This window comes from Megascapheus bottae, chromosome 5, assembly GCF_031878675.1.
Source record: "Megascapheus bottae isolate mThoBot1 chromosome 5, mThoBot2.hap1, whole genome shotgun sequence".
NCBI classification, from domain to species: Eukaryota; Metazoa; Chordata; class Mammalia; order Rodentia; family Geomyidae; genus Megascapheus; species Megascapheus bottae.
The window spans coordinates 9,186,402-9,211,491 of NC_143513.1; the positions used below are offsets into that span (position 1 = coordinate 9,186,402).

Genomic DNA, 25,090 nt, shown 5'->3' on the forward strand with positions numbered 1-25,090 from the left:
ACATATATAGAAAAAGCTGGAAGTGGTGCTGTGGCTCAAATGGTAGATCTCTAGACTTGAGAAAGTCCAAGGACAGTGCCCAGGCACTGAGTTCAAGCTCCTGGACTGGGGGGGGGGGGGAGGCTAAAGTTAAAAACAAAAGTATACTTGACCAGGAATTACCTGTCAGAGAAACAGTCTGTTCCTGCTATTTAAGGAACATGTATTTTATTGACACAGCAAATCTCTCCCCCTAAAGTGGAAGTGAAGATTTTTTATCTGATAGTACTGATTACATAGTGGCACTTTCACATGTTACTTTGGCTTACTTCTCCTCCACCCATCCCCAGTTCTTCTTTGGCTCATGAATAGAACAGAATGTTTCAACACAAAATAAGGCCAGGCTGAGCCCAGGGGTTGGTAGAACCAACACATGTTAAAATGATATAGTATTATATAAATAACAAAATAGTTAAAAGGGAAAAATAACAGGCATAGCTTGTAGATTTTAGTATTGAATTAAAAATTATTATATTTTTTGGTTCTTGCATTAGAATGTGGAGATTAATGCATCCATAATTTGCTAAGAATACCACAGTGGCACTCACCTGGATGTGGCTTGTCCTCATGCGTGCGCTGATCAGTAATAGTTTTTCTGAATAACTTACTGTATTTCAGACTCCCCTCCGGTACACGAAGACACTACTGCTCCCTATTGTTTTGGCAGTTACCTACTTTATCTTTAGAAAGGTATTTAAAATTGTTATTGGATGCTGTTGAGTTTAAGGTAAAGATTATGACACTTTCTGATTGCTGGGAATTCCTTTTTACTTTTAGGATAAATTTTGCTGGAACATTTCTTCTCGTATTCTTTTATTTAGTATTGTACTTGTTGTATAGGAAAGGTATAGAAAAAAATTGATTAAAATATTTGCATTTACAAATCAAAACAACTCTAAGATTCTACCTCCAGTTAGAATGGCCAGGATCAAGAAAACTAATAACAACAGATGCTGGAGGGGTGTGGCCAGGAGGGATCACTACTACACTGTTGGTGGGAGTGCAAACTCTTTCAACCACTATGGAAAGCAGCATGGCAGTTCCTCAAAAGACTAAACATAGAGCTCCCCTATGACCCAGCAATTCCACTACTTGGCATTTACCCAATCATCCAGAAACAAGGACATACTAAATCCACTAGCACAACAATGTTCATTGCAGCACTATTTACCATAGCAAAGATATGGAACCAACCTAGATGTCCCTCAGTTGATGAGTGGATCAACAAGATGTGGTATTTGTACACAATGGAATTCTATGCTGCTGTCAGAAAGAATGACATTGCCCCATTTGCTAGGAAATGGAAAGACTTAGAAAAAATCATATTAAGTGAAGTAAGCCAGACTCAAAGGAACTTAGGCTCAATGGTTTCCCTCATTTGTCATAATCAGTAGAAACCTTGGGCTCTTCTAGCAGAGATTTGCAATAGAGCAAAACCTTGATACAAAAGGCCATATAGTATGACGCTAAATGAAAGGATCTCTAGGATATAGAAACATAAGCCATATAATGAATGATTGTTGTTCTTAAGGTACTGTTATCTCTCATCTCTGTTGCTGTCCCTTGGTTATCTCATATTGTTACAGTATCTCACTTTGTTACCTGATATATCGAATATATTTGTATTTGGTTATTTGAAATTGGATAAGGAAGGGGGAAAAACAAGATGAGAGGTGGGGGTAGGGGGGAGGGAAATGGGGACCAAGACATGTGAAAGGGTATCAATGTATGGGAATTAATGCACCATCTATCTGGCAAATATCATGTAAGCCTTCTATTAATTACAATAAAAGTATGAAAAAATAAAGTTATATAGAAATTTAAAAAAATAAAATATTTGCATTTACTATTTCAAAAGATTTAGTCAGGGCTGGGAGTTTAGCTTAGTGGTAGAGTGCTTGCCTAGTATGCACAAATACCTGGGTTTGAGTCCTCGGTACCACACACATAGAAAAAAGCCAGAAATGGTGCTGTGGCTCATATGGTAGAGCTCTAGCTTTGAGAAAATCCAAGGAGAGTGCCCAGGCCCTTAGTTCAAGGTCCAAGACTGCTCCCCTCAAAAAAAAGATTTAGTCAGTCATTCAATAGATAAGGAGAAGGAAATTAATGACGTAGACAAGTAAAACATAAAACATGTTCACTCCCATCTCTGACAGTTCTAGGGGACCTGATTGTGCAAACACCAAGCAAATAATCACCCAGAAAACAAGAACTCTGGTTGTGGCTGGTGAATGGACAGACAGAAGAATAGAGTGGCAACATCAGTAATTTTCACATATGAAGCATGATCTATTTCAATTAGACTATTTTAGCTATTAAAATTTCTTTCTACACAACCACTTGTTTTCACAGAAGAAAAAATGTATAAAGCAGTAATCTTTAAAATTTTAATGTTGTACTTTCTTGGTCTGACAGTTTTCCTAAAAGTTATTTAAGTTGGGTTACATAAAGAAAGAAGGAAGGAAGAAAGGAAGAAGAGGAGGAATAAAACAGAGAAAGAAAAGGAAAGAGGAGGAAAAATGGGGAGGAAGGGAGAACGAAGGTTGGAAAGAAGAAAGGAAGGAAGGTTGGAAAGAGGAAGGAAGGAAGAAAAGAAGAGTCTATCTTGTTAAATTCTTCATGAGACCCCATGCTAACATTTAAAAAATAGCCTTCTAACGTGAGGTGTTTGTATTACATTAATGAATAAGAGCATTTAAAATAGTGATTGCTTAAAAACGCTTCATACTTTACTTTTGTTTGCAGACTGTCCGTGATGTTTTGTGTGCCTTATCTACAAACACTTACCAAAGGTAATTATACTATAGTTTCAAATATGTATCACTAATCATTAAATAACCTATGGAAATGATAACCTTTTAAATTAGTGTACATTAAGCTTCAACATTGTGATTACAAAAGAAGATAGGAGCCAAATTTAGATGCTTCTCTAAAACAAGACTACTGTTCATATGTATTCTTTATATATTTAAACCTGTTTTAGAGATGCTAATTTGTGAAATAGCTTAAGGTTTGGCTGATATAACAAAGTAGTGTGGCTAACAGTGGGGTGGAGTGTGGACGGCTTGATGGTAGCCATGGTGGGCCTGGTACCTGCAAACACAGCATCCAGGAAGCAAGGCTTTATGTCTTCATGAGACCCTGGGAAGGAAGCCTCAGCTTCATGGACTATAGTTCTTAAATTCAGATGAGGATAAATGAGGCCCCTGTAAATAATATTTACTAGAAATCACTACAAATTAATATCAGTAGACAGAAATAGGTTACAAAGTTATTTTGGCCATGCCTTTTACACACACACACACACACACACACACACACACACACACACACACGTGTGCATGTGTGCGTTCAAGAAAGAGATTGTTTTACTGAATACTTATGACATTTTTTTCTACATTTGTGGTTCAAGACAATTTGTTGTATTCCATTCTTTCACTGATTTCAGTAAGATAATTAGAATCAAAGCATTAAACTTCTCCCCATCCGAATACAGCAGAGGTTAAATCACCTCCTCCCACGCTGATTCCCCCAAGCATCCTCTCAAATGCCACTTTATATTTGTAGACAGGACATTTGACTTTACAACACTTTCCGAGTTAAAGAAAAATTATGAAGATCCTAAGCTTCATACTTAGGGCTTACATTTTTGATGCTGTGTGATGTCCAGAAAAGCTAATTAGGAAGTAAGAATTACATCCCTTCGTGGAATAAAGGTGGTAATATATTACTCTAAATTGGTCTGGTCGGATGGGGGTCCAGGGGGGGGAGGCACTGGTGTGTTGAGGGCACTGCGTGCTGGCATCTGCAGGTATGTGAGAGAGTGATTTCTTCTCAGAGGGGCATGGATGTTGAGTGTGTGTGTGTGTGTGTGTGTGTGTGTGTGTGTGTGTGTGTGTGTGTGTGTGTGTGTGTTGGGGAGAGGTTTCCACCACAAGGAGAATAGGCATTTGCTGCATTCATTGGCAGAAAGCAGTCTTGGAGCAGGAGAGCTTGTAGCCCCCCAGGGATCTGCTGGATAAGGAGCTGATGTTTGTGCCTTTGTGTGTGGTCAGTAAAAAGAACGTGGAGAGGGGGAGGATTTTCTTACTATGCCTCTCCATGTTACTTTTGCTGAACCGTCTTGTTTACCCTATGTGTGACTCTTTTAGTACCTCTGGTAAGCGTTTGGCCCAGTAGCTGGCACTGTGTAGGGGAGGGAGCCTCCTCCAGCGCCAAGGTCTTTTCACACTGGTGGTATTTCTGATGCACAGAGTATTTGCAGTGGGGCTGTGGGGGATGAAGTATGAGCATAAGGCATGATCTTGGTGAATATGCGGGAATTGTCAGACCATCTTCACTTACCTTCACTACGATGCCTATCAATTTCATCTTTCAACTGACTACTACTTTTAGTGGTCATGTCTGCTCCTTTTATATATGCTCCTAAAATAGTTGGGAAAGAATCACATGTTGACATTCTATGAACAAATAAATGGAGCTATGTGTGTATAATCATGTTACAGTGGACATTCAGTAAGGAGATAATATTTGTGTTTTATTCCAGAAAACAGCTCCTGGAACATGGCGAGGTAAAGTCTCCTCTTATTCTCCTATAGACCCGGATATTAAATATGAGTTCAAGGCTGAATCCTGAACCCAGTTCACATCCACTGTACTTGGACTGTCTAGAGCTGGGGGAGGGAGCGTTTTGCCCATCCTTCTCCCTGATTGTTACCACTGAGAAGTAATGAGCTCTTGAAAGCCGGTTTGGAAGCTTTATTTGGAAATAACACATTAGCTTTTTCATTTCATGTTTTCTTACTTCATCTTTCCCTCTGCCCCATGCACTAACACCCATGACACTTTTACGTATTTTATGGAACTAGTATTCTGAATGCACAGTTTATATGCTGGAAAACTTCCCGTGCTGCTAAACAGTCTTGTAACTTGCGAATACAATGACCACATGCTTGTGGATAGCAGTGATTTGTTATTTCCTCTTTGCATTGATCACTAAGTTTTATAATATTTTTTGTTATTAAAAATACACATTAGGGAGCCAGGCACTGTGGCTCACACCTGTAATCCTAGCTACTCAAGAGGCTGAGATTTGAGGATAAAGGTTCAAAGTCAGCCCAGGCACAAAAGGACCTGAGTCTCTATTTTCCAATTAACCTCTAAAAAAACGGGAAGTGGGGCTTGGCTCGAGGGTAGGGAGGTAGCCTTGAGCTGAAGAGCTCAGGAACGGTGCCCAGTCCAAGTACAAGTTCCATGACCCACACACAGAAAAATACACATTAAAAAGTGTGCTTCTGATACATTGTTGCATATTTGATTCTGTATGTTTTGATTATTCTTTTAGATTATTCTTTTAAATTTCTAGAATGGAAGCAGAAAGGAACTGGCTTTTTGCTAGGCCCTGGAAAAATATTTTGAAATTTCTGAAATATATCAATTTATTATTTTAGTTTTTGTTTCATCTTTTCCTAGCATTCAGCATTAACGTAATATTTGTCAGATTCTTAAATGAAAATAACTGATTATCTAACATTTGGATAGACTGGCCATTAGTAATTTAGAGCATTAGAAAAAAATCTGGCTGCCATAAACTTGTGGTTGCATTTTTTCCCCACATCCACTGCCCATTTCTCCAGAGAGGAGTTGGTATCATAAATATGTCCATTGGAAATGCTTACCAGAAACCTTTGCTCAGGAAAATGTTTACCCTGATCAAAACAGGCTCTCCTCCGAATTAATACACATATCTTCTTCATTCCCTGACTTTAAAGATAACCTAGCTCATGGGAGTGATGGCACATGCCTGCCATTCAGCTAGCGTAGGAAGCATAGAGTACAAGGCTTGCAGTCCCAGTGCAAGCTCAGACAAAAAGTAAGATCCTATGTCAAAATGACTTGTATCAGAAATCAGTGGGAAGCTGAGTCAAAGGGTAAGAGCACCTGCCTAGGAAGCACAAGGCTCCGAGTTCAAACCCCAGGCCCATAAAAAAAGAGCAGACAAAAACCCTTGCTTAGGTGCTACTGTGGTTTCTGTTGTTGGTTGAATGGCGCACTCCCATGAGGCATTGTGTGTTTTCTTGGTCTCCATGCCTCCTCTCACTCTGCACAAACTCTTGATCGCAGGCCCCTTTCCATGAGGACCCCCTTTCCTGCCCACCCCACTCACACCTTTTGTGAGATTCTCCAGCTCTTTCTCCACTCCATTCCTGTCCACTGCATTCTCAAGCATCAAGCAGGCTGTCAAGGGCTGTCCATCTGTCTGTCTCAAGTAAATATAGTAATACACAAGCTTTCCCGGGGCAGCAACCATTTAAATGTTGTATCTGAAGCACCCAGAACAGAATGATAAAGTCTGTGTGAGTGGACAGAGGCAACCATAGGCTTAGGTGAGAAGATCTCATGCTGATGAAGAGTTTGGATGCAGTGTATGTTTCCTGAGCAAATGGGTGCAAAGTGACACGCTCTGCTCTCTTGTGTTTCCCAGATGGTTTTTCACGCCTTGCAGCTATTGGCATTCACAGCCCTGGCTGTTCTCATCATGAGGCTGAAGCTCTTCCTGACGCCCCACATGTGTGTGATGGCCTCCCTGATCTGTTCCCGAAGGGTAAGGCACTGTGCTGGGGCAGCACCCCACAACGACAGGCTCCCAAACATAGAAACACAGCAACCTCAAGCTGTCATGTAGAAATCATTTCCAAGTCGGTCAACGGTGCCCCATAAAGTGGAGAAAGTGACTTCCACTGGCTGGAAGTGTTAGCCTGGATTGTCACCGCCATGTCTAAGGCTGGGAGTGATGAGGCTGGCCTCACCTGTGCTAGCACAGGATACCTGTAGGCTCAGGATTTCCTGCACAGAACAGCAGGAACACCCTAAAGCCGCACCCTACTGAGTGAGGTGGGTGCAGCTAATAAAGCTAGCAGAGCCCTGTGTGACTCAGAAGATCCCTAAGATCAGTTCAGGGCTCCCTTCAGTGCTGCAAAACAGCCAGATAAGTCTGCGAGAATTTTGCCACGTTTAGGAAAAACTTTAATGACTTTCCATTATTCGATTTTTGGCTGAGAAACATTTTAAGACCTGTTTTACTGAGAGGAATATATGTGTCAAGATGGATTTAAGATGCTCATGAAATGCAGTCAAATGTTTCATGATTTCTTTCAAAACTGTAATTGTGCTAATCTTAACCCATGATTGGAAATCAGTCCTGGAAGATCAAATATTCTGTTTTTAATCTCCCTACCCCCACTGTGCCCCCCTCATCCCACCCCTGTCCTTGGCCCTGAACTCGGGGCCTGGGTGCTGTCCCCATGCTTGCTTTAGCTCAAGGATAGCACTCTTCCACTAGGTCTTGGGTAAATTGGAGATAAGTGTCACCAACTTTCTTGCTCAGGCTAGCTTTGAACCGCAGTCTTCAGATGTCAACCTTCTGAGTAGCTAGGATTGCACGGGTGAGCCACTAGCAGTCGACCTGTCCTTAATTATTTTGAATGGAGACCCTCAGCAGTTTCATTGTTTTGAAGCAAAAGGCAGTGATGATTTGGTGAATTTGTGAACCAGTACTGAGGGGTCATCCACATTGGTGCAGGCTGTAAGGGTGGGAATTTCCCTTTGCCCCTATAGAGATCTTCATGTAAGAATGATAAATAAATGTTTTTTTTCATTTCAGCTCTTTGGCTGGCTTTTTTGCAGAGTTAATTTTGAGAACATTGTCTTTGGCATTCTAACTATCATGTCATTGCAAGGCTGCACAAACCTCCACAACCAGTGGAGCATAATAGGAGAATTCACAAATTTGCCCCAGGAAGAACTTATACAATGGATCAAATACAACACCAGGCCAGGTACGTAGCTGAGGAGCTCACACACAACTATCAGTCCATACATTTATGAGTGTGTATATGCGTGCCTGCATGTGGATGTGGTGTGAGTATGCGTGTATGTGTATGTGTGTGAGCATATGTATGTGCATGTGAGTCTCTGTGTTATTTGTATGTGTGTGTAGTTTGCATACATATGTTCACCAACTTGCTGGCAGTAGTTTGTTATTGTGGCTTGAATTCAGGGCCTTGCACTTGCTCATCCCATATTCTACCACTTGAGCCATGCCTCCATCCCAGCAGTTAGCTGGCTAATTAGGAATGGAGTCTTGCAGATTTCCTTCCAGGGCTGGTTTCAAACTCTAGTCCTCCGGGTTTTGCCTTTCTGAGTAGTTTGGATTTCAGATCTGAGCCGCTGGTACTCAGCATCAATGTGTTGACTTTGCAATGGTGTAGAAGCAACAGAGATTTGTGGAAACACTGCTTCAAACTGTAAATTGTGATCCTTTGCCAAGAACCTGTGACAGCTCTTCTGTGATTCGGGGCAGCTATGGACCCCCCACCTCCTATCTCAGGATAGAGGACTGGCAGGGAAGCACAGTTATCGGAGTGGGATGGCTGGAGAGTGCACTCAGCTCTGAAAAATGCACTCATGTTTATCATTGGCTCTGCTGAATGACTGAACTGGTTATAATCTCCACAATTATACCTTCCAAGAGACAAACCAGAAATCAAAGCAGGCCAAGTGACCACATGCTTACTTCTGGTTACTCCTGTACAGTAAATATTGTTGTTGTTGTTATTGTTATTATTGTTATTTTGCCAATATGGGGCTTGAACTCAGGACTTGGGCATTGACCTTGAGCTTTCTCAAGGTTAGCACTCTACCACTTGAGCCACAGCACCACTTCTGGCTTTTTCTGTGTATGTGGTACCAGGTCATGGAAGCCAGGGCTTCATTCATACTAGGCAAGCACTCTTACTACCAGGCTACATTCCTGGCCCACACATGTTATTATTTAAATGGGCCTCATTTGTCTTCATTTGAATTCAGGCACTATGGGTGGGTGAAGCTTCAGCTTCCTTTCCATCGTCTTATGAAAACATGGGACCTTGTTTTCCAGATGCTGTGTTTGCAGGTGCCATGCCCACAATGGCCAGCATCAAGCTGTCCACACTTCACCCCATTGTGAACCACCCTCACTACGAGGACGCAGACCTGAGGTGGGCAGGTGTTGGGGGGGCATGGGGACCTCATACCAGGATGCAGACTGGAGGTGGGCAGGGGTGTGTATGGCAGCCTCTCCCACTCATTATGCATCCCTGCTTCCTAGGGATGGGACATATGTACACGCAAAGACACACTCCATAGCATGCTCCAATCCTCATAGCCACATTGGAAAAAAATCTCAGTGATCACTCACGAGTGACAATATGGCTCAGTTCTCTCTGAAGTAGGTTTAAACCCCTAAAAAACTGAAAACACCAAAAGCCACTTAAATTCAATGAAAAGCATTTCATATAGATTATATGTATATAAAGATATATACGCATGTATGAGTACGTGAATGTACATACATACATGTATAAATGATGAGTGTGTGAGAAAGCAACTACTCTTGAAAAATGGTATTTTCCATATTGTATGCTTTTATGAAAATCCAGGATGTTTTATTAGCTGATTATGCAAACTGTCAGCCACGGAAACCTAAAAGTTTTACTTTCCTTACATGTTTAGCTTTAACAATTGTTTTGATCCATCTAGTGTCAAGGAATCATTTCTTGTTAATGCATTTTTTTACCTGTTGTTAGAGACAAAATTTTAAATTATTTAAGGTTTTGTAAGTCTGATTGAGTGATTGTTATGCCATATGCTCACAGTACTAACAATTTGCGTGTTAATTTGCTCCAAATTAAAAAATAAAATTCCAACATAGAATTCCATGTGCTCGCAATCTACTTGAATGCACAATTGGTAATTTGCTCCAAATTAAAAAAAATTCCAACATAGTACTCCAAGCCATCTGTTTTACCATATTTTGGTGATCATCCTTGTTTTCCAAGAACCTATAAGGTACTTTATTTCTTTTCTATTATTGACAGTTCTGAACTCAGGGCCTAGGTGCTGTTCATGAGCTTTCTTGATACTCAAGGCTAGTGCTCTACCACTTGAGCCACAGCACCATTTCCAGCCTTTTCTGAGTAGTTTCATTGGAGATTAGAGTCTCCTGGCCTTTCCTGCCTTGTCTGGCTTCAAATCATGATCCTCAGATCTCAGCCTCCTGAGGAGCTAAGATTATAGGCGTGAGCCACTGGCACTGGGCTCTTTTAGATTTTTAAATCTCATGGGTACTCTAGATACCCACTGTCTAAAAATCCTGTTTGCAATATATATTGGGTTGTTTTGGCTCACCTGTTCTTAGAGTCTATCGGTGAAATTACCATCTGAAATCTATGCTTTGACTACACTCTCTGCCTCTACAAGTATCTGGGAGCAGATAAATTGTTTGGTGAGATATGTGGAGCAGATTTCATGTCCTCTGCTATCCTGCTCCTCAGTACACTTCCAGACAGGCAGTTTAAGTGAAGAGTGCAAACTACTATAGGTCTCAAGTGGGAATGAAAAAACTAGTATCTCAAAAGTAATTTATGTTATTTTTGGATCATATATGCCAATAGTCCAGTGAGGATTGAAATCTCAACTTGCTAACAAATGTTACATATTCAATTCTTCATTACTTTTGAAATCTGTTTACAATTGTTGTTTACATTTAAAGGGCTCGAACAAAAATAGTTTACTCTGCATATAGTCGAAAATCCGCTAAAGAAGTGAGAGACAAATTGGCAGAATTGCATGTGAACTACTATGTATTAGAAGAAGCGTGGTGTGTTGTGCGAACTAAGTGAGTAATAATTATACACCATGGGAACTGGAATACTGGAAGCCATGCATGTCAGTTTATTATAGTAGTCTTTATCTTTAAGACTTTCTAGTTTGGCAAAATTATATAAAAATTTTGCCCTGGAATTTCTGTTCTAATATTTGAACCAAGTAAAGCTGTACTATCATGTAAGAAAGATGCAGTTTCAAAAGAGTATAATATTTTGGGTATGTTGATTTCTGATTTAAGGTCTTTTCATTAATTTTTTTCTAGTACCTAAAAACATAAATATCTGTCCATGTATCCAGACACAGTGACTCACTCCTGTAATTCTAGCTACTAAGGATATCAAAATCAGAGGTTCATGCCAAAGGGCAAGTCCAGGCCTAAGAGTTTGTGAGACCTCCCCAACAGAAAAAGTTGGGAACAGCGTTAGAGGCCTGCTGTCTCAGACTCAGTCACAATGTAAATGGGAGGATGGATCTCCAGGCCAGCCCCAGAGATGGGGGATACAAGATGCAAGATCCCATCTCCAAAATAATTAGAGTTAAAAGGACTAAAGATGTGGCTTATATGGTAGAGCACCTGACAAGCAGGCATGAGGCCTGGAGTTCAAACTCAGTACTGCAAAACAAGATAAAAAGTTAACAGAGTCACAAGATGCAGAATTAAAAAGAATGCATTGCAGAAGCACTGCAGTGTATTACGGTCCAGTTCAGGTAAAAAACGACCAGATGTGCAAACATACTGGACAAGCATCACCAATGCTGGGAAGAGAAGGCATTTGCTGACACTAATGAGAGCAAGTCCAAATGTTGGGTTTAGGAGCCAAAGACACACCCAAGGGATTACAGTGTTCAAGAACTACAGGATGATGCCATGGCAAGCAATGAAGACACGGAATCCCAGAAGGAAAAGAGAATCACTGGCCCCAAGAAAAGTCAAAAATTGGAATAATTGAAATGACAATTTTTTTAAATGTGCAGACAACAGACTTTAGGTGAGCACAGTGGGAAAAACAAGTGAATTTAAAAGTAGATTAAACAACAACAAAAAGCAGCCTATTCAAAGACAAAAGGTGAAAGGGGCAAGAGAAAAATTGCGATGACTCTAGGAACAGCCTTAAGTAGTCCAATGCATCAAAACTTCGAACACCAAAAAGAATGAAAAGAAAAAAGGAACAACAGTAACAACAACAAAATATGGGAAATATAAGTCGGATAAGTCTCACGGTTGTCAAAAGCTACTGATGGTCAACAATGTCTGCATCGGTGGTGGGATGTGCCCAGAGATAAAAAGAGCAGTACACACCACAGGTCAAAGTGGTAAGAGGAAAGATAGAGAGGAAAGGCACCTGGCTTCTCACTGGATTCAGAAGGATCAAGTGCTAAAGGCGGGGTCGGGGAGGGGGAGCTTCAGGCATGGTCCAGTTGGTAGAGCACCCACCTTGCCCTGAGTTCAGTTTCTGTGCGGCAATTTGGTGATTGGAGGAGGCAAGCAGAGCAGTAAGAGCAGCGCTGGACCTGACATTCAGATCCCACCTGGGAAGGAACCACTCTACCAGAGAGAGGACATGAAGGAAATCAAGTGATTCACAGAACTGGGGCCCAGAGAGGGAGGCAGCCATGAGCCGGCTGTGACCTACTTTTCTGGACATGGCCTTCTGTTGTTCCTGTGCTTCTCAGCTTCTTTCATGCGTTTCATGATCCCAGCTCTCCTCCTCCCTTGCTCCCAGTGGCATGGAAGAAAGAAAACTTCTAGTGCCGCATCTCAGCTAGGAAGCTCTACAGAGCAATTTTGAAGTTGCTTATGAAGTTAAATGAATACCTAACCACACAATACTGCCATCCCCCTACCCGATGTCTCCCTAAACTAAAGGATAACCAAAAATCCTTTTTAAAAAATTAATACCTAAATCCAAGACTGCCACAAATCTCAATAACTTGCAAATGGATATGCAAGTTAGCAACGAAAACAAAGGGACCACCAAATGACAGCAATAGTTGTAGAAACTGCAGCATAACAGGCAAATAGCAGAAGCAGGGTAAGATAAAGAAACTAGTAATTGAAGCTTGTTTGATATGTTTATTGTATGGAGTGCTGAACTCCAGTGCAGAAAGGCCTGGCTTGCCTAGGGCCATATTTTGGCCCGATGATTGGCTAAAAAAGGACTCAAATGGAACTGCTTAGGATATAAGGATTTTCTGTGATGTGATCTCAGTGGTGCCTGCACATCTGCACACATCTGGCCATCCAATCCTGTATGGAAAATGGATGGATCTTACTGGCTCTACATTATATCTCAGAAATGATGGAGCAATTAGAATCCATTTTTGGTGACTCTCTGCTAGGCAGTGTCTCCTTTGGTCTACTTGGGGAGACATCCCAAAAGAAGAAAGCAGGAAAGAAAACAAACTTGGCATGAGAACTTGCTTTCACTGCTTCAGACTATATATTTTTATGCTAATTCAAATCAATTTATGCTCAGAAATATGGGATTAATCAGGAATTCAATGAGCTTCACTTTTAATTCATCTCATTCAACTACAAATGTATTTTATATTTAGATAGTGACAGTGTCTGGGAAATACATCTATTTGTATTTCATCTTGAGAGAAAACTTTTACTGAATTCATATTAACTCTTAATTATGAAGACAAGTCACACTCTTTGGGTAAGTGGTGGATGAAAATACTGTAAACACAATCTCATTTAGTTTTTATTTCTAAATATGAATTTGATTCTTAAAATGATGGTTTAAATATCTTTAATTTATTAAAGAAATGAGTCCCTGGAAATTTAGAAATCAGTTTATAAATTATGTATAATGAATATATCTTTTAGTTTTATTTTTGAATTAGTATACATAAATAATGCAAAGGAATTTGATTGTGATATATTTTTTTGCCAGTCCTGGGGCTTGAACTCAAGGCCTCAGCACTGCCCTTGGGCTTTCCCAAGGTTAGAGCTCTACTACTTGAGCTATAGCACATTTCTAGATTTTTTCTGTGTGTGGTACCAAGGAATCAAACCTGGGTCTTTGTGCATGCTAGGCAAGCACTCTACCACTAGGCCAAACTCCGGGCCCTGATTGTGTTATTTCTATGTGTGCATGTGATATACTTTGAACAAGTTTGCTTTCACCTTCTCATTTTCAAGCAGTGTTTGGTGGGTCTTCATATATATATAGAGAGAGATACAGATATATATATACACATGTATATGACATATAGACACAGTATATACATATGTATATGTGCATATATGTAACATATAATATGTACACATGTGTGCATGCACATATACTACACATACTTATGTACCTATGTAATGCACACATACATGTATCTATACATTTATACATGTATATACACATATATATGATATGTAGAATGCATATACATGAATGGTTTGCATGTGTGTGTGTGTGTGTGTGTGTGCCAGTCCTACAACTAGCTAGAGCTAGTGTGTGTTAGGCTAGATTTCTACCACTTGAGTCACAGTTCCACTTTTTGGTGGTTAATTGGAGATGAGTCTTACAGACTTTTTTGCCCAGGCTGGCGTTGAACCACAACTCTCAGACATCAGTCTTCTGAGTAGCTAGGATTAGGGGCTTGAGCCACTGAAACCCAGCTCTCAAAGAGCTTTTTATTTTATTTTAATTGTCGGGGTTATGTATAGAGGGGTTACAGTTACATTCGCTAGATAGTAGATACATTTCTTCTCACACCTTGATACCCCTTCTTATGTTTTTGTCCCCATTTCCCTCCCCCTAACCCCTCCCTATCATCTTGTTTTTCCTCCTTCCCTTTCCTATTTCAAATAAACAAATAAATGCATATACAATATACTTTGTATATAACAAAGTCAGATACAGTAACAATATGAGATTAACCAAAGGACAAAAAAAGAGAAGAGAAATAACATAGTACATTTTTTAAATGAATCTTTTTTTTTTTTATCTGCTTGCTTTCAGGCCTGGGTGTAGCATGCTTGAGATCTGGGATGTGGAAGACCCGTCCAACGCATCCAGGCCTCCCCTGTGCAGCCTCCTGCTAAAGGACTCCAGGCCCCACTTCACCACAGTGTTCCAGAACAGCATGTACAGAGTGCTGAAGGTCAACTGAAGGACAGCTGGGCTGCCCTGGCTCTGGGATGCGAAGAAGTGGGTTGACAGCTAGCATTTTGGCCCTATTTTCATGGACGTAACAAAATAGGGGAGTATAACTCCTCTCATTCCAACTCAGTGATTTGCTGTAGATTTCCTCTAGTTCAGTGCAGCCCTCTGGTCCCTACAGACAGAAGGATGGGGACTGTGAACACCACTAAGATCCCATCCCAAATACAAACCCTGTAGCTCCATCTACCAGAGTCTAATCAAGGGGCTATACTTACTAGCCCTCCCCCCTGCCCTCCTGGAAAGCTCTTCCATAGCTTTTAATACTTTCTTGAAGCGTTTTAAAGAAAACAACTTGCTTTGCAATGCTTTGAATCTCTCGAAATTCATCTAGCCAACCAGATAAATAGTTTCCCTACTCTAATCTCCTACAAGTGTGAATCTGTCTTTAGAACCCTGTGGTTTGGTGTCCCTTGTCTTTCCAGGTAGAATGAAATTCCAGGGCCTCTAACCAAAATTTGAAGTTAAACCTAGTCAGAAAAGAAAATCTAGTTACATGAATCCAAGAAGAGTTTTGGGGGTCCGGAGCCTAAATAAGCCATAATTTGTTTACCTTAACAGTCTGCAGTGCTCTCGACACAATTTTTATTTCCACCCCCATTATTTTGTGAGATCTTTTCAAGTCTCACTTTATTTATTTTTAGTTTTTCATGAAAAAGGTCATACTTTAGAAAAGCTCTCTCTTCCAGTAAAACTGACCCATCAACAATATTTTGAAAAATTGCTAAATAGTTGTCTTAAAGATGGAATTGCTGAGTGTTGAGTAACATTCTCTTTGTAAATGCCTGAAAAATACTAAATATACCAGATGTGTAATGTTTGATCATGCATCTATTCTAAGTTAGTTATTTGGGAATCCTTTTACTTACACATTCCTCAGATTCTTGGCCCTTTTCATTTGTTAAAACAAAATGACTTAATTCCATAGGTTGGTTTACACAGTAGTTAATCATATACAGAAAAAAAGATTATTTTTCAATTCTTATAGCTGTACAATATTTTAATTTAGGTCACAAAACAGCTAAGGAAGCATGACATATTCTAGTATTAGCATTTTGAAATATTTATTTTGATGTGTGTAGCAAAGCAGAAAACAATGAACACCTAAAATTTGTCAAATTATTCATAGGGAATATTTTAATAGCCATAACAAAATTCAACAAACTAGGACTACTAAAATGTTCCATACTCACATGTTTTTATGTGGATTTTTGCTATTTTCCTGTACTATGTATATTAAATAATTTTAAAACTACTTGAAGAATTCTGTTTTCTGTCTTCTCTCAGTCTTTGCCAAGGTTCCATGTTGCTTATGAAAGAACTCTGATACAAAGGGAGAAATCCTAAGTCACTGGATGGGCCAGCTTTTATTTTTTATTTATTTTTAGCTCTTTTATTTGTCAGTCATGAGGTTTGAACTCTGGGCCTGGGCACTGTCTCTGAGCTCTTCTATTTTTAGCTCTTGAACCTCATTCTGCAGAGTCTGGCAAAGGTGAGAGGAGAGGCCACTTAACAGTTGTGGGGAGGGTGCCTTCTGTGCAAGTCTGACCCCAGTGCTTTGAGGGCTTTATGTCTGTAAGCCTCATTCTCTGCATTCACACCTGCTCATTGTGGGGGGCTCAGATCAATTGGGGCTCTGCACAAAAGCCAGTTCCTTCGCCTCACCCTCTCTGGCCCACTAAGCAACCCTGGAGTATTATCGCATCACAGAATGATGTCAGCTCATCTTGGGGTTCTGTGTAGTTGTGTTTATTTGGTACCCCAAATTGAAATACTGGACATTTTGTCTAAATTAAGCAATTTTTTCTGAATGGCTATTATTATTATTATTATTATTGTTATTTACTTTTTGAAGGATAAAGACTATGCCTGAATTCAGTGGCACCTTTAACCTCATTCAATGAAACATTTTCCCCTGATTTCCCATAACCCCAGTGTCCCTATGAAACCATTGGCAGAGGGAGGGAGGGAGGGAGGGAGGGAGAGAGAGAGAGAGAGAGAGAGAGAGAGAGAGAGAGAGAGAGAGAGAGAGAGAGAGACAGAGACAGAGACAGAGAGACAGAGGGAGAAGAGAAAAGAGAAGAGAAGAGAAGAGAAGAGAAGAAGGGAAGAGAAGAGGGCAGGTAGCAGCAATCACCACCTCGGCTGTGGGTAGAGGAGGATAGAGGATGAGTGGCTGCAATAAATACCACTCTGCTTGCACAGCTGGTGGACACAACTCCCCCACCCATAACCAAGTTAGGCAAGTTTTATGGCCCATACCAGGGTTTGAACTCAGGACCTTCTCCACCTTACTTGGCTAGTACTCTACCACTGAAGCCAGGCCAGCAACCTAGGGGTTTGCCGATTCTTTTAGAAATGAAGTCTCATAGATGCTTCTGCCTGGGCTGGTTTGAATGATGCGGCCCTGTCTGGTCAACAGCGTGGATACATGGCAAGCACTCATTTGTATTCTATCTGCAGGTTCCACCATCGTGGTGGTAAAGGTACCAGACCTACCTCATATCCCACATGTTCTCACTCAAACCTTCCTCTTTCCCCAACCCCTCTTCATGATCCACAGCTGTCACCCATCCTAATCTGTCCCTCCCACCCCCTAGTTTCCCAGTTTTCTGGGAACCACCCAGAGGTAGCCACCTATGTTTCAGCCTCATTGGGAACCCCACTATTCTAGAGAGACTTGTCAGGACAAGGGGTCCCATACTCTCTTTTCCCATTATATGCCTATCCTACCTCATGACTCCAGGTTTAAAGTGCTGGGATGGAGAAAACTCCCCTGAGAGCATCAGAGGTTGAGCACTAAAATCGTTGAGGCACAGAACAGACCGCAGAACCCAACATGCCCAGGGCTCCCTACCAGGAAAATTAAAAACGCAGTTAAAATTACTGGAGCTGGTGCACATATTTTTAAGTACCTTCTGGCTGAATTCCAAACACTTTATGATGTGATCATATCCTAGATTATCCCTTCAAATTTAACTTAATGATTCGCTGCATTGTAATTTAGATGAGTGGGGGGGGGGGGAGAGGGAAATAGGCAATTAGCTCCATGTTCTTTCTGCATGTTCTCAGTGCCATCTGGTGGCTTTGTGCATTATAACACTCACCCTGAAATTACCTGCAAGAATATGAGGGTGCTGGCTTACAGTCTGTTTTAACAAAAAACACTTTAATAGAAACTTCACTTGTTAGGAGACCATGATGGACTCAGTGGGCTACAGTTCCCTCCTTGTCTCTTGGGCCCCTCACCCTTCATCTCTTCTTCAGAACTGCAAGCACTCCCACTGTCACTTTTGCTTCCTAAGAACCAAGGAAACCTCACTTTTACTTGGTCATTTTCCAGGTAGAACAGGGGTGTGCCTCTACTATGATCCTCCTCCTTCCTCTTCTCCCTGCTTCTCCTTTTCCTCTTTTTCCTCAATCTTCCTCTTCTTTCTTGCTGTTCCTCTTCCTCTTCATCATTCTCTCTCTCTCTCTCTCTCTCTCTCTCTCTCTCTCTCTCTCTCTCTCTCTCTCTCTCTCTCTCTCTCTCTCTCTCTCTCTCTCCCTCGCCCTCTCCCTCTCTCTCTTTTTGCCAGTCCTGGGCTTGAACTCAGGGCGTGAGCACTGTCCTTGGGCTTTCTCAAGGCTAGAGCTCTACCACTGGAGCCTCAGCACCACTTCTGGCTTTTTTCTATGTATGTGGTACCAAGGAATCGAACCCGGGTCTTCGTGTATGCTAGGCAAGCACTTTAACCACTAGGCCAAACTCCCGGCCTGGCCTTTTTTATTTTTATGTATGTAATACCAAGAAATTGAACCTGGGTCTTTTTGCATGCTAGGCAAGCACTTTACCACTAGGCCAAACCCCTAGCCCCAACCACCATCCTCTTTTTATTCTTCCTCTTTGTCATCTTCCTTTTACTTTTTACTCCCCTTCTTTTTCTTCCTCTTTTATTCTCTGTACAGAAGTAGCTTGAATAAAAGAAACCTAAAAAACCAAACTATAAATGTAACCACATTTTTAAAAATGTTTCTTTGATTTCATGGCATGCAAAAGTAAGCTGGCCCATACATCTGTATATCTATATATCATCTTCATGATCTATCTATAGATAGATTAGTGAAAAAAATCTAATAGAAACAATAGGTTTCCGTTGATTTAACTCATGAAACATGAAAAAGATAGATAAATTACTTACCTATCCTATGTGCAGTATGGGCATGGATCCTGAGCTAGAATCTGTGCAGCCCCCACCCCAACACAACCCTGGAGCTCTGTACCAAACTTGTTAGAGAAGAACTGGCAAGCAAGCCAGGGCAGCCATCTGGCTTGGTGCTACCTCTGGATGCCAGAGCCACCTGCAGCCAGCATGATGTCCAGGACTAGCTGAGCCAAGAGATAAGTCCTAGAAGCCTGCAGTGGTGGGTGCAGAGGGGGAAGTGATGATGTCTCAGGGTGACAGGGCAGAAGGGGACACAGGCCGGCAGAACTTGTGCTGTGCCTTCATCGTCTCTGGCCTCTGAGGGGGACATTGAGAATCTTGTGATATTCAGCACCTTTTTAAGTCCAGCTTGATCATTTGAAATGTAATCAACAGCATATGTTGATGTATTTGAAAACAAAGTTTAATCATTTCTTCTGCATAGGGAAATCTCAGAGCCCACATTTTAGGTAAGAATAGAATTGGGGAAAGTACATAAAAGTCAAAGGAAATTTACAGACGTAATGTCTGGGCATGTCAATATTATTTAATCTCTTTTAATCTATAATGCTTATAAAAATTGAATACAAGCAATTTAAAGCTTAGTGTCTGTGGACCAGCAATACACACTAGGACTCTTACGAAAAATAATCTACTCATTTGAAATGGAAAAAGAAAATAATTGGGGATGAATTACTGCAAGACTGAAGGCAGGAAGGAATTGATGGTGAAAATCTAGCTATTGCAGTGAGTCCTTCTCACAGCACCTCATTCTAATCGGAGCATTGCAGTTGAGTTTTTGAGATGAGAAGACTCATTTACCTCATTCCTTCCCAGAACATTGAGTGATGATCAAAGTCACGCAGCAGTGTCTGGGGAAAGTTAGGGATCCAAAATGCCCCAACAGAAAGAAACCCTGGGATGTCCCAGGGAAAGCTGGGCCTGTCATTTGTGCTCTCAGAGGCTGATCTGACTTAGGGTTTTGTTGCTTCCTGGCAAGTGTTCTATGAAGTTGGCTATTTGTTTGTGACCTTGGTCATGAGCTAGAGCTCTTAAGCTTATCTCTACATCACAACTGCAACCACAGCATGCGTTTGCTTGGCCACCTGCTCCTTTAATTTTTTATTTTATTTTAATTAATTTATTTCTTGTTGAACTCTGGGCCTGGGCGTTGTTCCTGAGCTCTTCATCTCAAGGGAACCACCCTATCCCTTGAGCCACAGCGCCACTTCTGGTTTTCTACTGGTTAGTTAGAAATAAGAATCTCATGAACTTTAGTGCCTGGGCTGGCTTTGAACCTTGATCCTCAGATCTCAGCCTCCTGAGTAGCTAGGATTACAGGTGCGAGCCACTGCACCTGACTGCAGCTGCTCCTTTATTCTGCCCATTTTTCTAGGAAGACTGTAAGATGGAAGGTCTGATGCTGTCTCTTCCTCTGTGTGCTCCAGTAGCCTTCTCCAGCACTCCAACATGGGTATGTTTATACTTTCCAGCTCAGCTTTGATTTGTCACCCTGGTGGGCCCCAGTCACCATGGTGTCACAACATGGGAGGGTGTTGTGGTGAGCTGTTAACATGGAGAACGCCCTTTGAGTCCAACAATAGAATCCCAAATCCTGCTGGGGCATCTTTAGAAGTGAAGGGACTAAAAGCCAGTTCCCCATGATATGCCTCCTCTGTTGCTCTGACTGCATTTGTGCACAGTTATGGATTTCCATAACTTCTATTTTCAAAGAACCAGTTTTGGGCTCTAAAGGGAAACAGATTGGGGGTGTCTGTCAAGAACTTCCCCCCTTATCAGAGAATGTCAAGGGCAAGGTTGAGTGGTCCTTCTGGGTCCATCCCTCTGCAGCCCTGTGACCTTGAATGAATTCCTTAACCTTTCTGTGTCCTCTCTCTTATGCTTTGGGGGCAATGAAAGTATGCACGTTGTGCACTGTTTTGTAGGATGTGTTATTTGTGGGGGTGGTGCTGCCTCCTTCTCTGTTGGCTCTGGAGTGACATTTTTTGATTTTCTCTTTAAAATCGGTCTTCTTGTCTTTGGGCTCTGAGAACTAATGTATCATTAACTGTGTTGAATCCTACTCTTACATAATCACATGGGCTGTCTAAGCCTGCATTTCTTTTGTCCCCATATACTTGAAATTCTTTGGAGTTCTTCCTTGGCTGGGTCCTCAAATGTGTCTAGAGCTCCAGTAACTCTGGGAAAAATGGGGGAAAAAATCGTAAGTACTTTGCTCCAAAATCTTTCCTGGCTCTCCGACCTGAACCTTGATTTCCTTTGCCCTTCCATAGCCAATATTTGCTGGCTGTTTGTGGCTGTGGAGGTGCTCAGATTCTCCAAGCTGCAGCCATTCTGAGCCCAGACAGAATGGAGGACCTGGAATCTGGAAGGTTTGAAGTTCAAGACTTCTTTGTTGGAACCTCATGTATCCTGGGTACATTAATAACCTAGTGCAAGGATGGGAGGTTCAAATGGAGCCTGGAGTCAGGGACTAAGCCCTGGCTCTAGAGTGTGAAGGCTGTGATCTCACTTGTGATGTTCTGATATCCAGACAGGAGGCTGGGTGCACTGCACAAGGTTGTGCAGAGGTGTGTGCTAGAAGCTGGCTGTCAGTATGGGGAGGTCAAGAAATAGTGGAATCCTTAAGACATGGGGTCTGCTAAGTACCAGGGGATGGGATCACTGGGAGTGATGTCCCAGGGGAGGAAAATACCCATAATGCTACTTTTCATCTCCTAAGTGTGTCTGTCCCCTTCCTACATCTTCTCTCCTCTCTCCAGGCCACCATTGTTAGTTGGGGCCCTTGGTTCTTCTTCTATCTCCATATCCTTTTACCCTCAACAATGTTATCCAACTCAATGGTATCAGAAGTGTGTGCATTTGTCAGAAATAGTCACCAAAGAAAAGAAGTTTGGTATACCTGAGGTTGCAATGAGGCAAACTCATGTTTGGAACATTTGTGTTTAACTCTCAGAGTAGCTGTTTCATTTCTTAATGTCTTCATCTCTGGTTGTAGCCCTTCTGCTGGAAAAGTTGTTTCTGTTTGTTTGCTTTGTTTTGTTTCTGTGCCAGTCCTTGGGCTTGAATTCTGGACTCAGGCCCTGGTTATTGTCCTTGAGCTGTTTTTCTTTTTTTTCCCCTCAAGACTAGTGTTCTACCACAGATTTTTAGTGGTTAGTCAGAGAGAAGATGGACTTTCCTGCCCAGACTGACTTTCAGCTGCTATCCTCAGTATCTCCGCCTCCTGAGTACCTAGGATTATAGGTTTGGGACCACAGGACTTGGATTGGCCTGAGGAGGTTTAAGGCTGTTCAAGCATCACTCTGATTGGCCAGGGTGGCTCTCAAGGCTTGAATCTCCCATCTCTGTGCTTCTGTGTTACATCAGGTAACTTGTAGCAGAGCCTTTAAGCAAGTCTAACTCCCACAAAGAAAATAATGCTGCAGCTTAAAGTCTCAAACCAGTATTGAAAGCATTACTTGTGCCCCATAGGCCTCTTCCCCGAACCCCTGTTGTGTTTATTTCATCATGGACAATGAGCAAAGCAGAGCTCAGATTGTGGTGGAACTATCGGTGTCAGGCTAAGCTGCCAGAGGAATCACAGATTAGTCAGTATCAGCAAACAAGATTATTTTCGATCCACCTGTGACTAAATGCTGATTGTACTAAGCATTTGAACCAATTATTGTTCAGTGGAGTTATCTGTTTAGGGGAAAACAGAGGTCCAACTTAACTCTCTTTCACACTGAATAAGTGAGAAGTAAGAGAAACGCAGAGTCAAGGAGCCCACCAGCCCTGAAGTATCATTAACACCATCATACTTGACCCAGCTGCCACCATCCATGATGCTCCCCTTTGTTCTTAAAACATGTGATAGAGGTCCATAGATTGTGCAGTTACCAGACTAAGGATGGCAGCTGTGTCCTAGCAATCCACTATCTTCCTCCTTTGTCAATTCTACCAAAGAAGCAAACTCTTTGCCTCGGTCCCCCTAATCCTGTCATTGACTTAGGGACAATGGCAGCTTTATCTCAGGTCCTATTTTAGACTCTCAGGTTTGGATGGACTCATCTTCCCCTAGTAGCTAGGAATCCAGGACAACGCAATATGTCTCACAGATGAGGGGAGTGTAATTTCACTGAGTGTTGCTCTGCAGCTCACATGGAACAGTCTCTCGATGCCTATAGACACAACACTGGTCATTCTGGGCCCCAGATTCAGCAGCTGGACCAAGCCAGTGAGTTTTCTCCTCGAACAATGCATGCTCCTTCCAGGTGCTTTGCTATAATCGGTTGGGGAGGACAAGATAGATGGTGCAGCTGCATGGACTTGGAGACCAGGCAAATGTGAAGATACCACCCACACCAGTCCCGGGGACACTGGTGTTTGGGGCCATCTTGAGATACATCATCTTCTGCCTTTCCTTAAATTTAGTGAAATGAGAATAAAACTAGAATCTTGGCAAGAACATAGGTGAACTGACTGCCTGCTTGGTAAGCAAAACAAGTAAATCTGAATGCTTTAATTTTTGTATCTTCAAGATTATTCTAAAATTATTAAGCATTCTAAAAGGTACAGCAAATACAGATAAAGACTATGTATTAGAGTTCTGTCAAATGAGAGGTGATTCACTTATGTAGTCAACAAATGTGTGTTATGTATTGTGTTTATCAACTCTGTCTGATTATTAAAAATATTACCCAAGGGCTGGGTGCGTGGCCTAGTAGTTGAGTGCCTGCCTAGCCTGTAGAAAGCCCTGGGTTCTACTCCTCGGTACCACATTCACAGAAAAAGCTAGAAGTAGTGCTGTGGCTCAAGTGGCAGAGCACTAGCCTTGAGCAAAAAGTGTCCAAGGACAGTGCCCAAGCCCTGAGTTCAAGCCCCAAGACTGGCAAAAAAAAAATACCTGCGCTAAACAGCTACATAAAAAGCAAAGGTTGGTTTAGGGTCAGTTCTCACGATTGCTTTGAGAACTGGAGTGAGGCGCACATCATGAGGAGGGTGTAGAGGAGCGGGAACTTCTTACATCTCGCCCCACGAAGTCACCCCCTTGATTGTCAGAAATACCTCTCTGGAAGATGGGTGGGTAGGAAGAAAGCATTCAAAGAGACCAGGTAGGCAGTGCTGTTGAAGGCCATGGTGGATTGTTGCATGAGGATGGAAGCACATGACAGAACCACTGGAATTCTGTGATGGATTCGGTGTGAGTAGTAAGAGAGACATAATGTGTTCTGGATTAAACCTCAGTCCTCAGGTCTCAGCCTCCTGAGTGGCTAGGATTACAGGTGTAAGCCACTGGTGCTGTAAGTAAGATTAACAGTGACCCAACGCTCTGAGCTTCTCAAAAACTTCCACTGGAGCATGAAGTTTAAATTAGGAGGCTAACTACAAACAAGACCGAAGATCAGCTCTGAAGAACAATAAAGTAGTAATTTATATTTGTTCTAGACAGAGTAAAGGAATACATTACAAGGACACAATGACAAGTTAATGCTGGGCTCCCGGGAAGTTTGTAATGTTATGCTGATACCGTGGGTTGCCCTTAGTCCCATTTTAGGTTTCTAGGAAGTGTGTAGGAGCCAAGACCCTGTCACAATCTAGAACTCAGCCTTAGCACATGTCTCCAAATAGGAGATCCAGCGACTGACTCTAGGGAACAAGAAGTAAAAATCAGTCTCACATGTGTCTGCTGCTCCCAGTGCTGGAGAACAAATTAGCGGAAAAGGGAGGGCATTTAAAATAAAAAAAAAAACTGGAGCCTCAGAATGCCAATAGAAATATCCATTATGGTTTTCCTCTGACCACATTTTCTATTTTTGTTGCCTGCATGCTTTTCTGATTCTTTCATATTGCCATGTTTTAGGTCTCTGAATTTATTTAGCTTGCTTTCTTTCTGTCTGTCTGTCTTTCTCTTTCATGACACAGCTGGGCTTGAACTTAGAAGCTCACACTTTTTTTTTGTCACTGGCACTATATTACTTGAGCTGATTA

At 41.7% G+C, this 25,090-nt stretch overlaps 1 protein-coding gene across 1 annotated transcript in view; it reads left to right on the top strand.

Annotated features, from left to right (window-relative positions):
* Positions 1–16,156, top strand: part of Dpy19l2 (dpy-19 like 2) — a 42,783-nt gene extending 26,627 nt beyond the window's left edge. The window contains exons 15-22 of the mRNA XM_090332649.1: positions 658–729; positions 2,785–2,831; positions 4,586–4,610; positions 6,524–6,643; positions 7,703–7,877; positions 8,978–9,077; positions 10,631–10,756; positions 14,712–16,156. Of these exons, the coding sequence (XP_090188775.1) occupies positions 658–729; positions 2,785–2,831; positions 4,586–4,610; positions 6,524–6,643; positions 7,703–7,877; positions 8,978–9,077; positions 10,631–10,756; positions 14,712–14,862 (816 nt within the window). The 3' untranslated portion in view covers positions 14,863–16,156. The remainder of the gene's footprint in view (positions 1–657; positions 730–2,784; positions 2,832–4,585; positions 4,611–6,523; positions 6,644–7,702; positions 7,878–8,977; positions 9,078–10,630; positions 10,757–14,711) is intronic.
* The last annotated feature ends 8,934 nt before the right edge of the window (positions 16,157–25,090 follow it).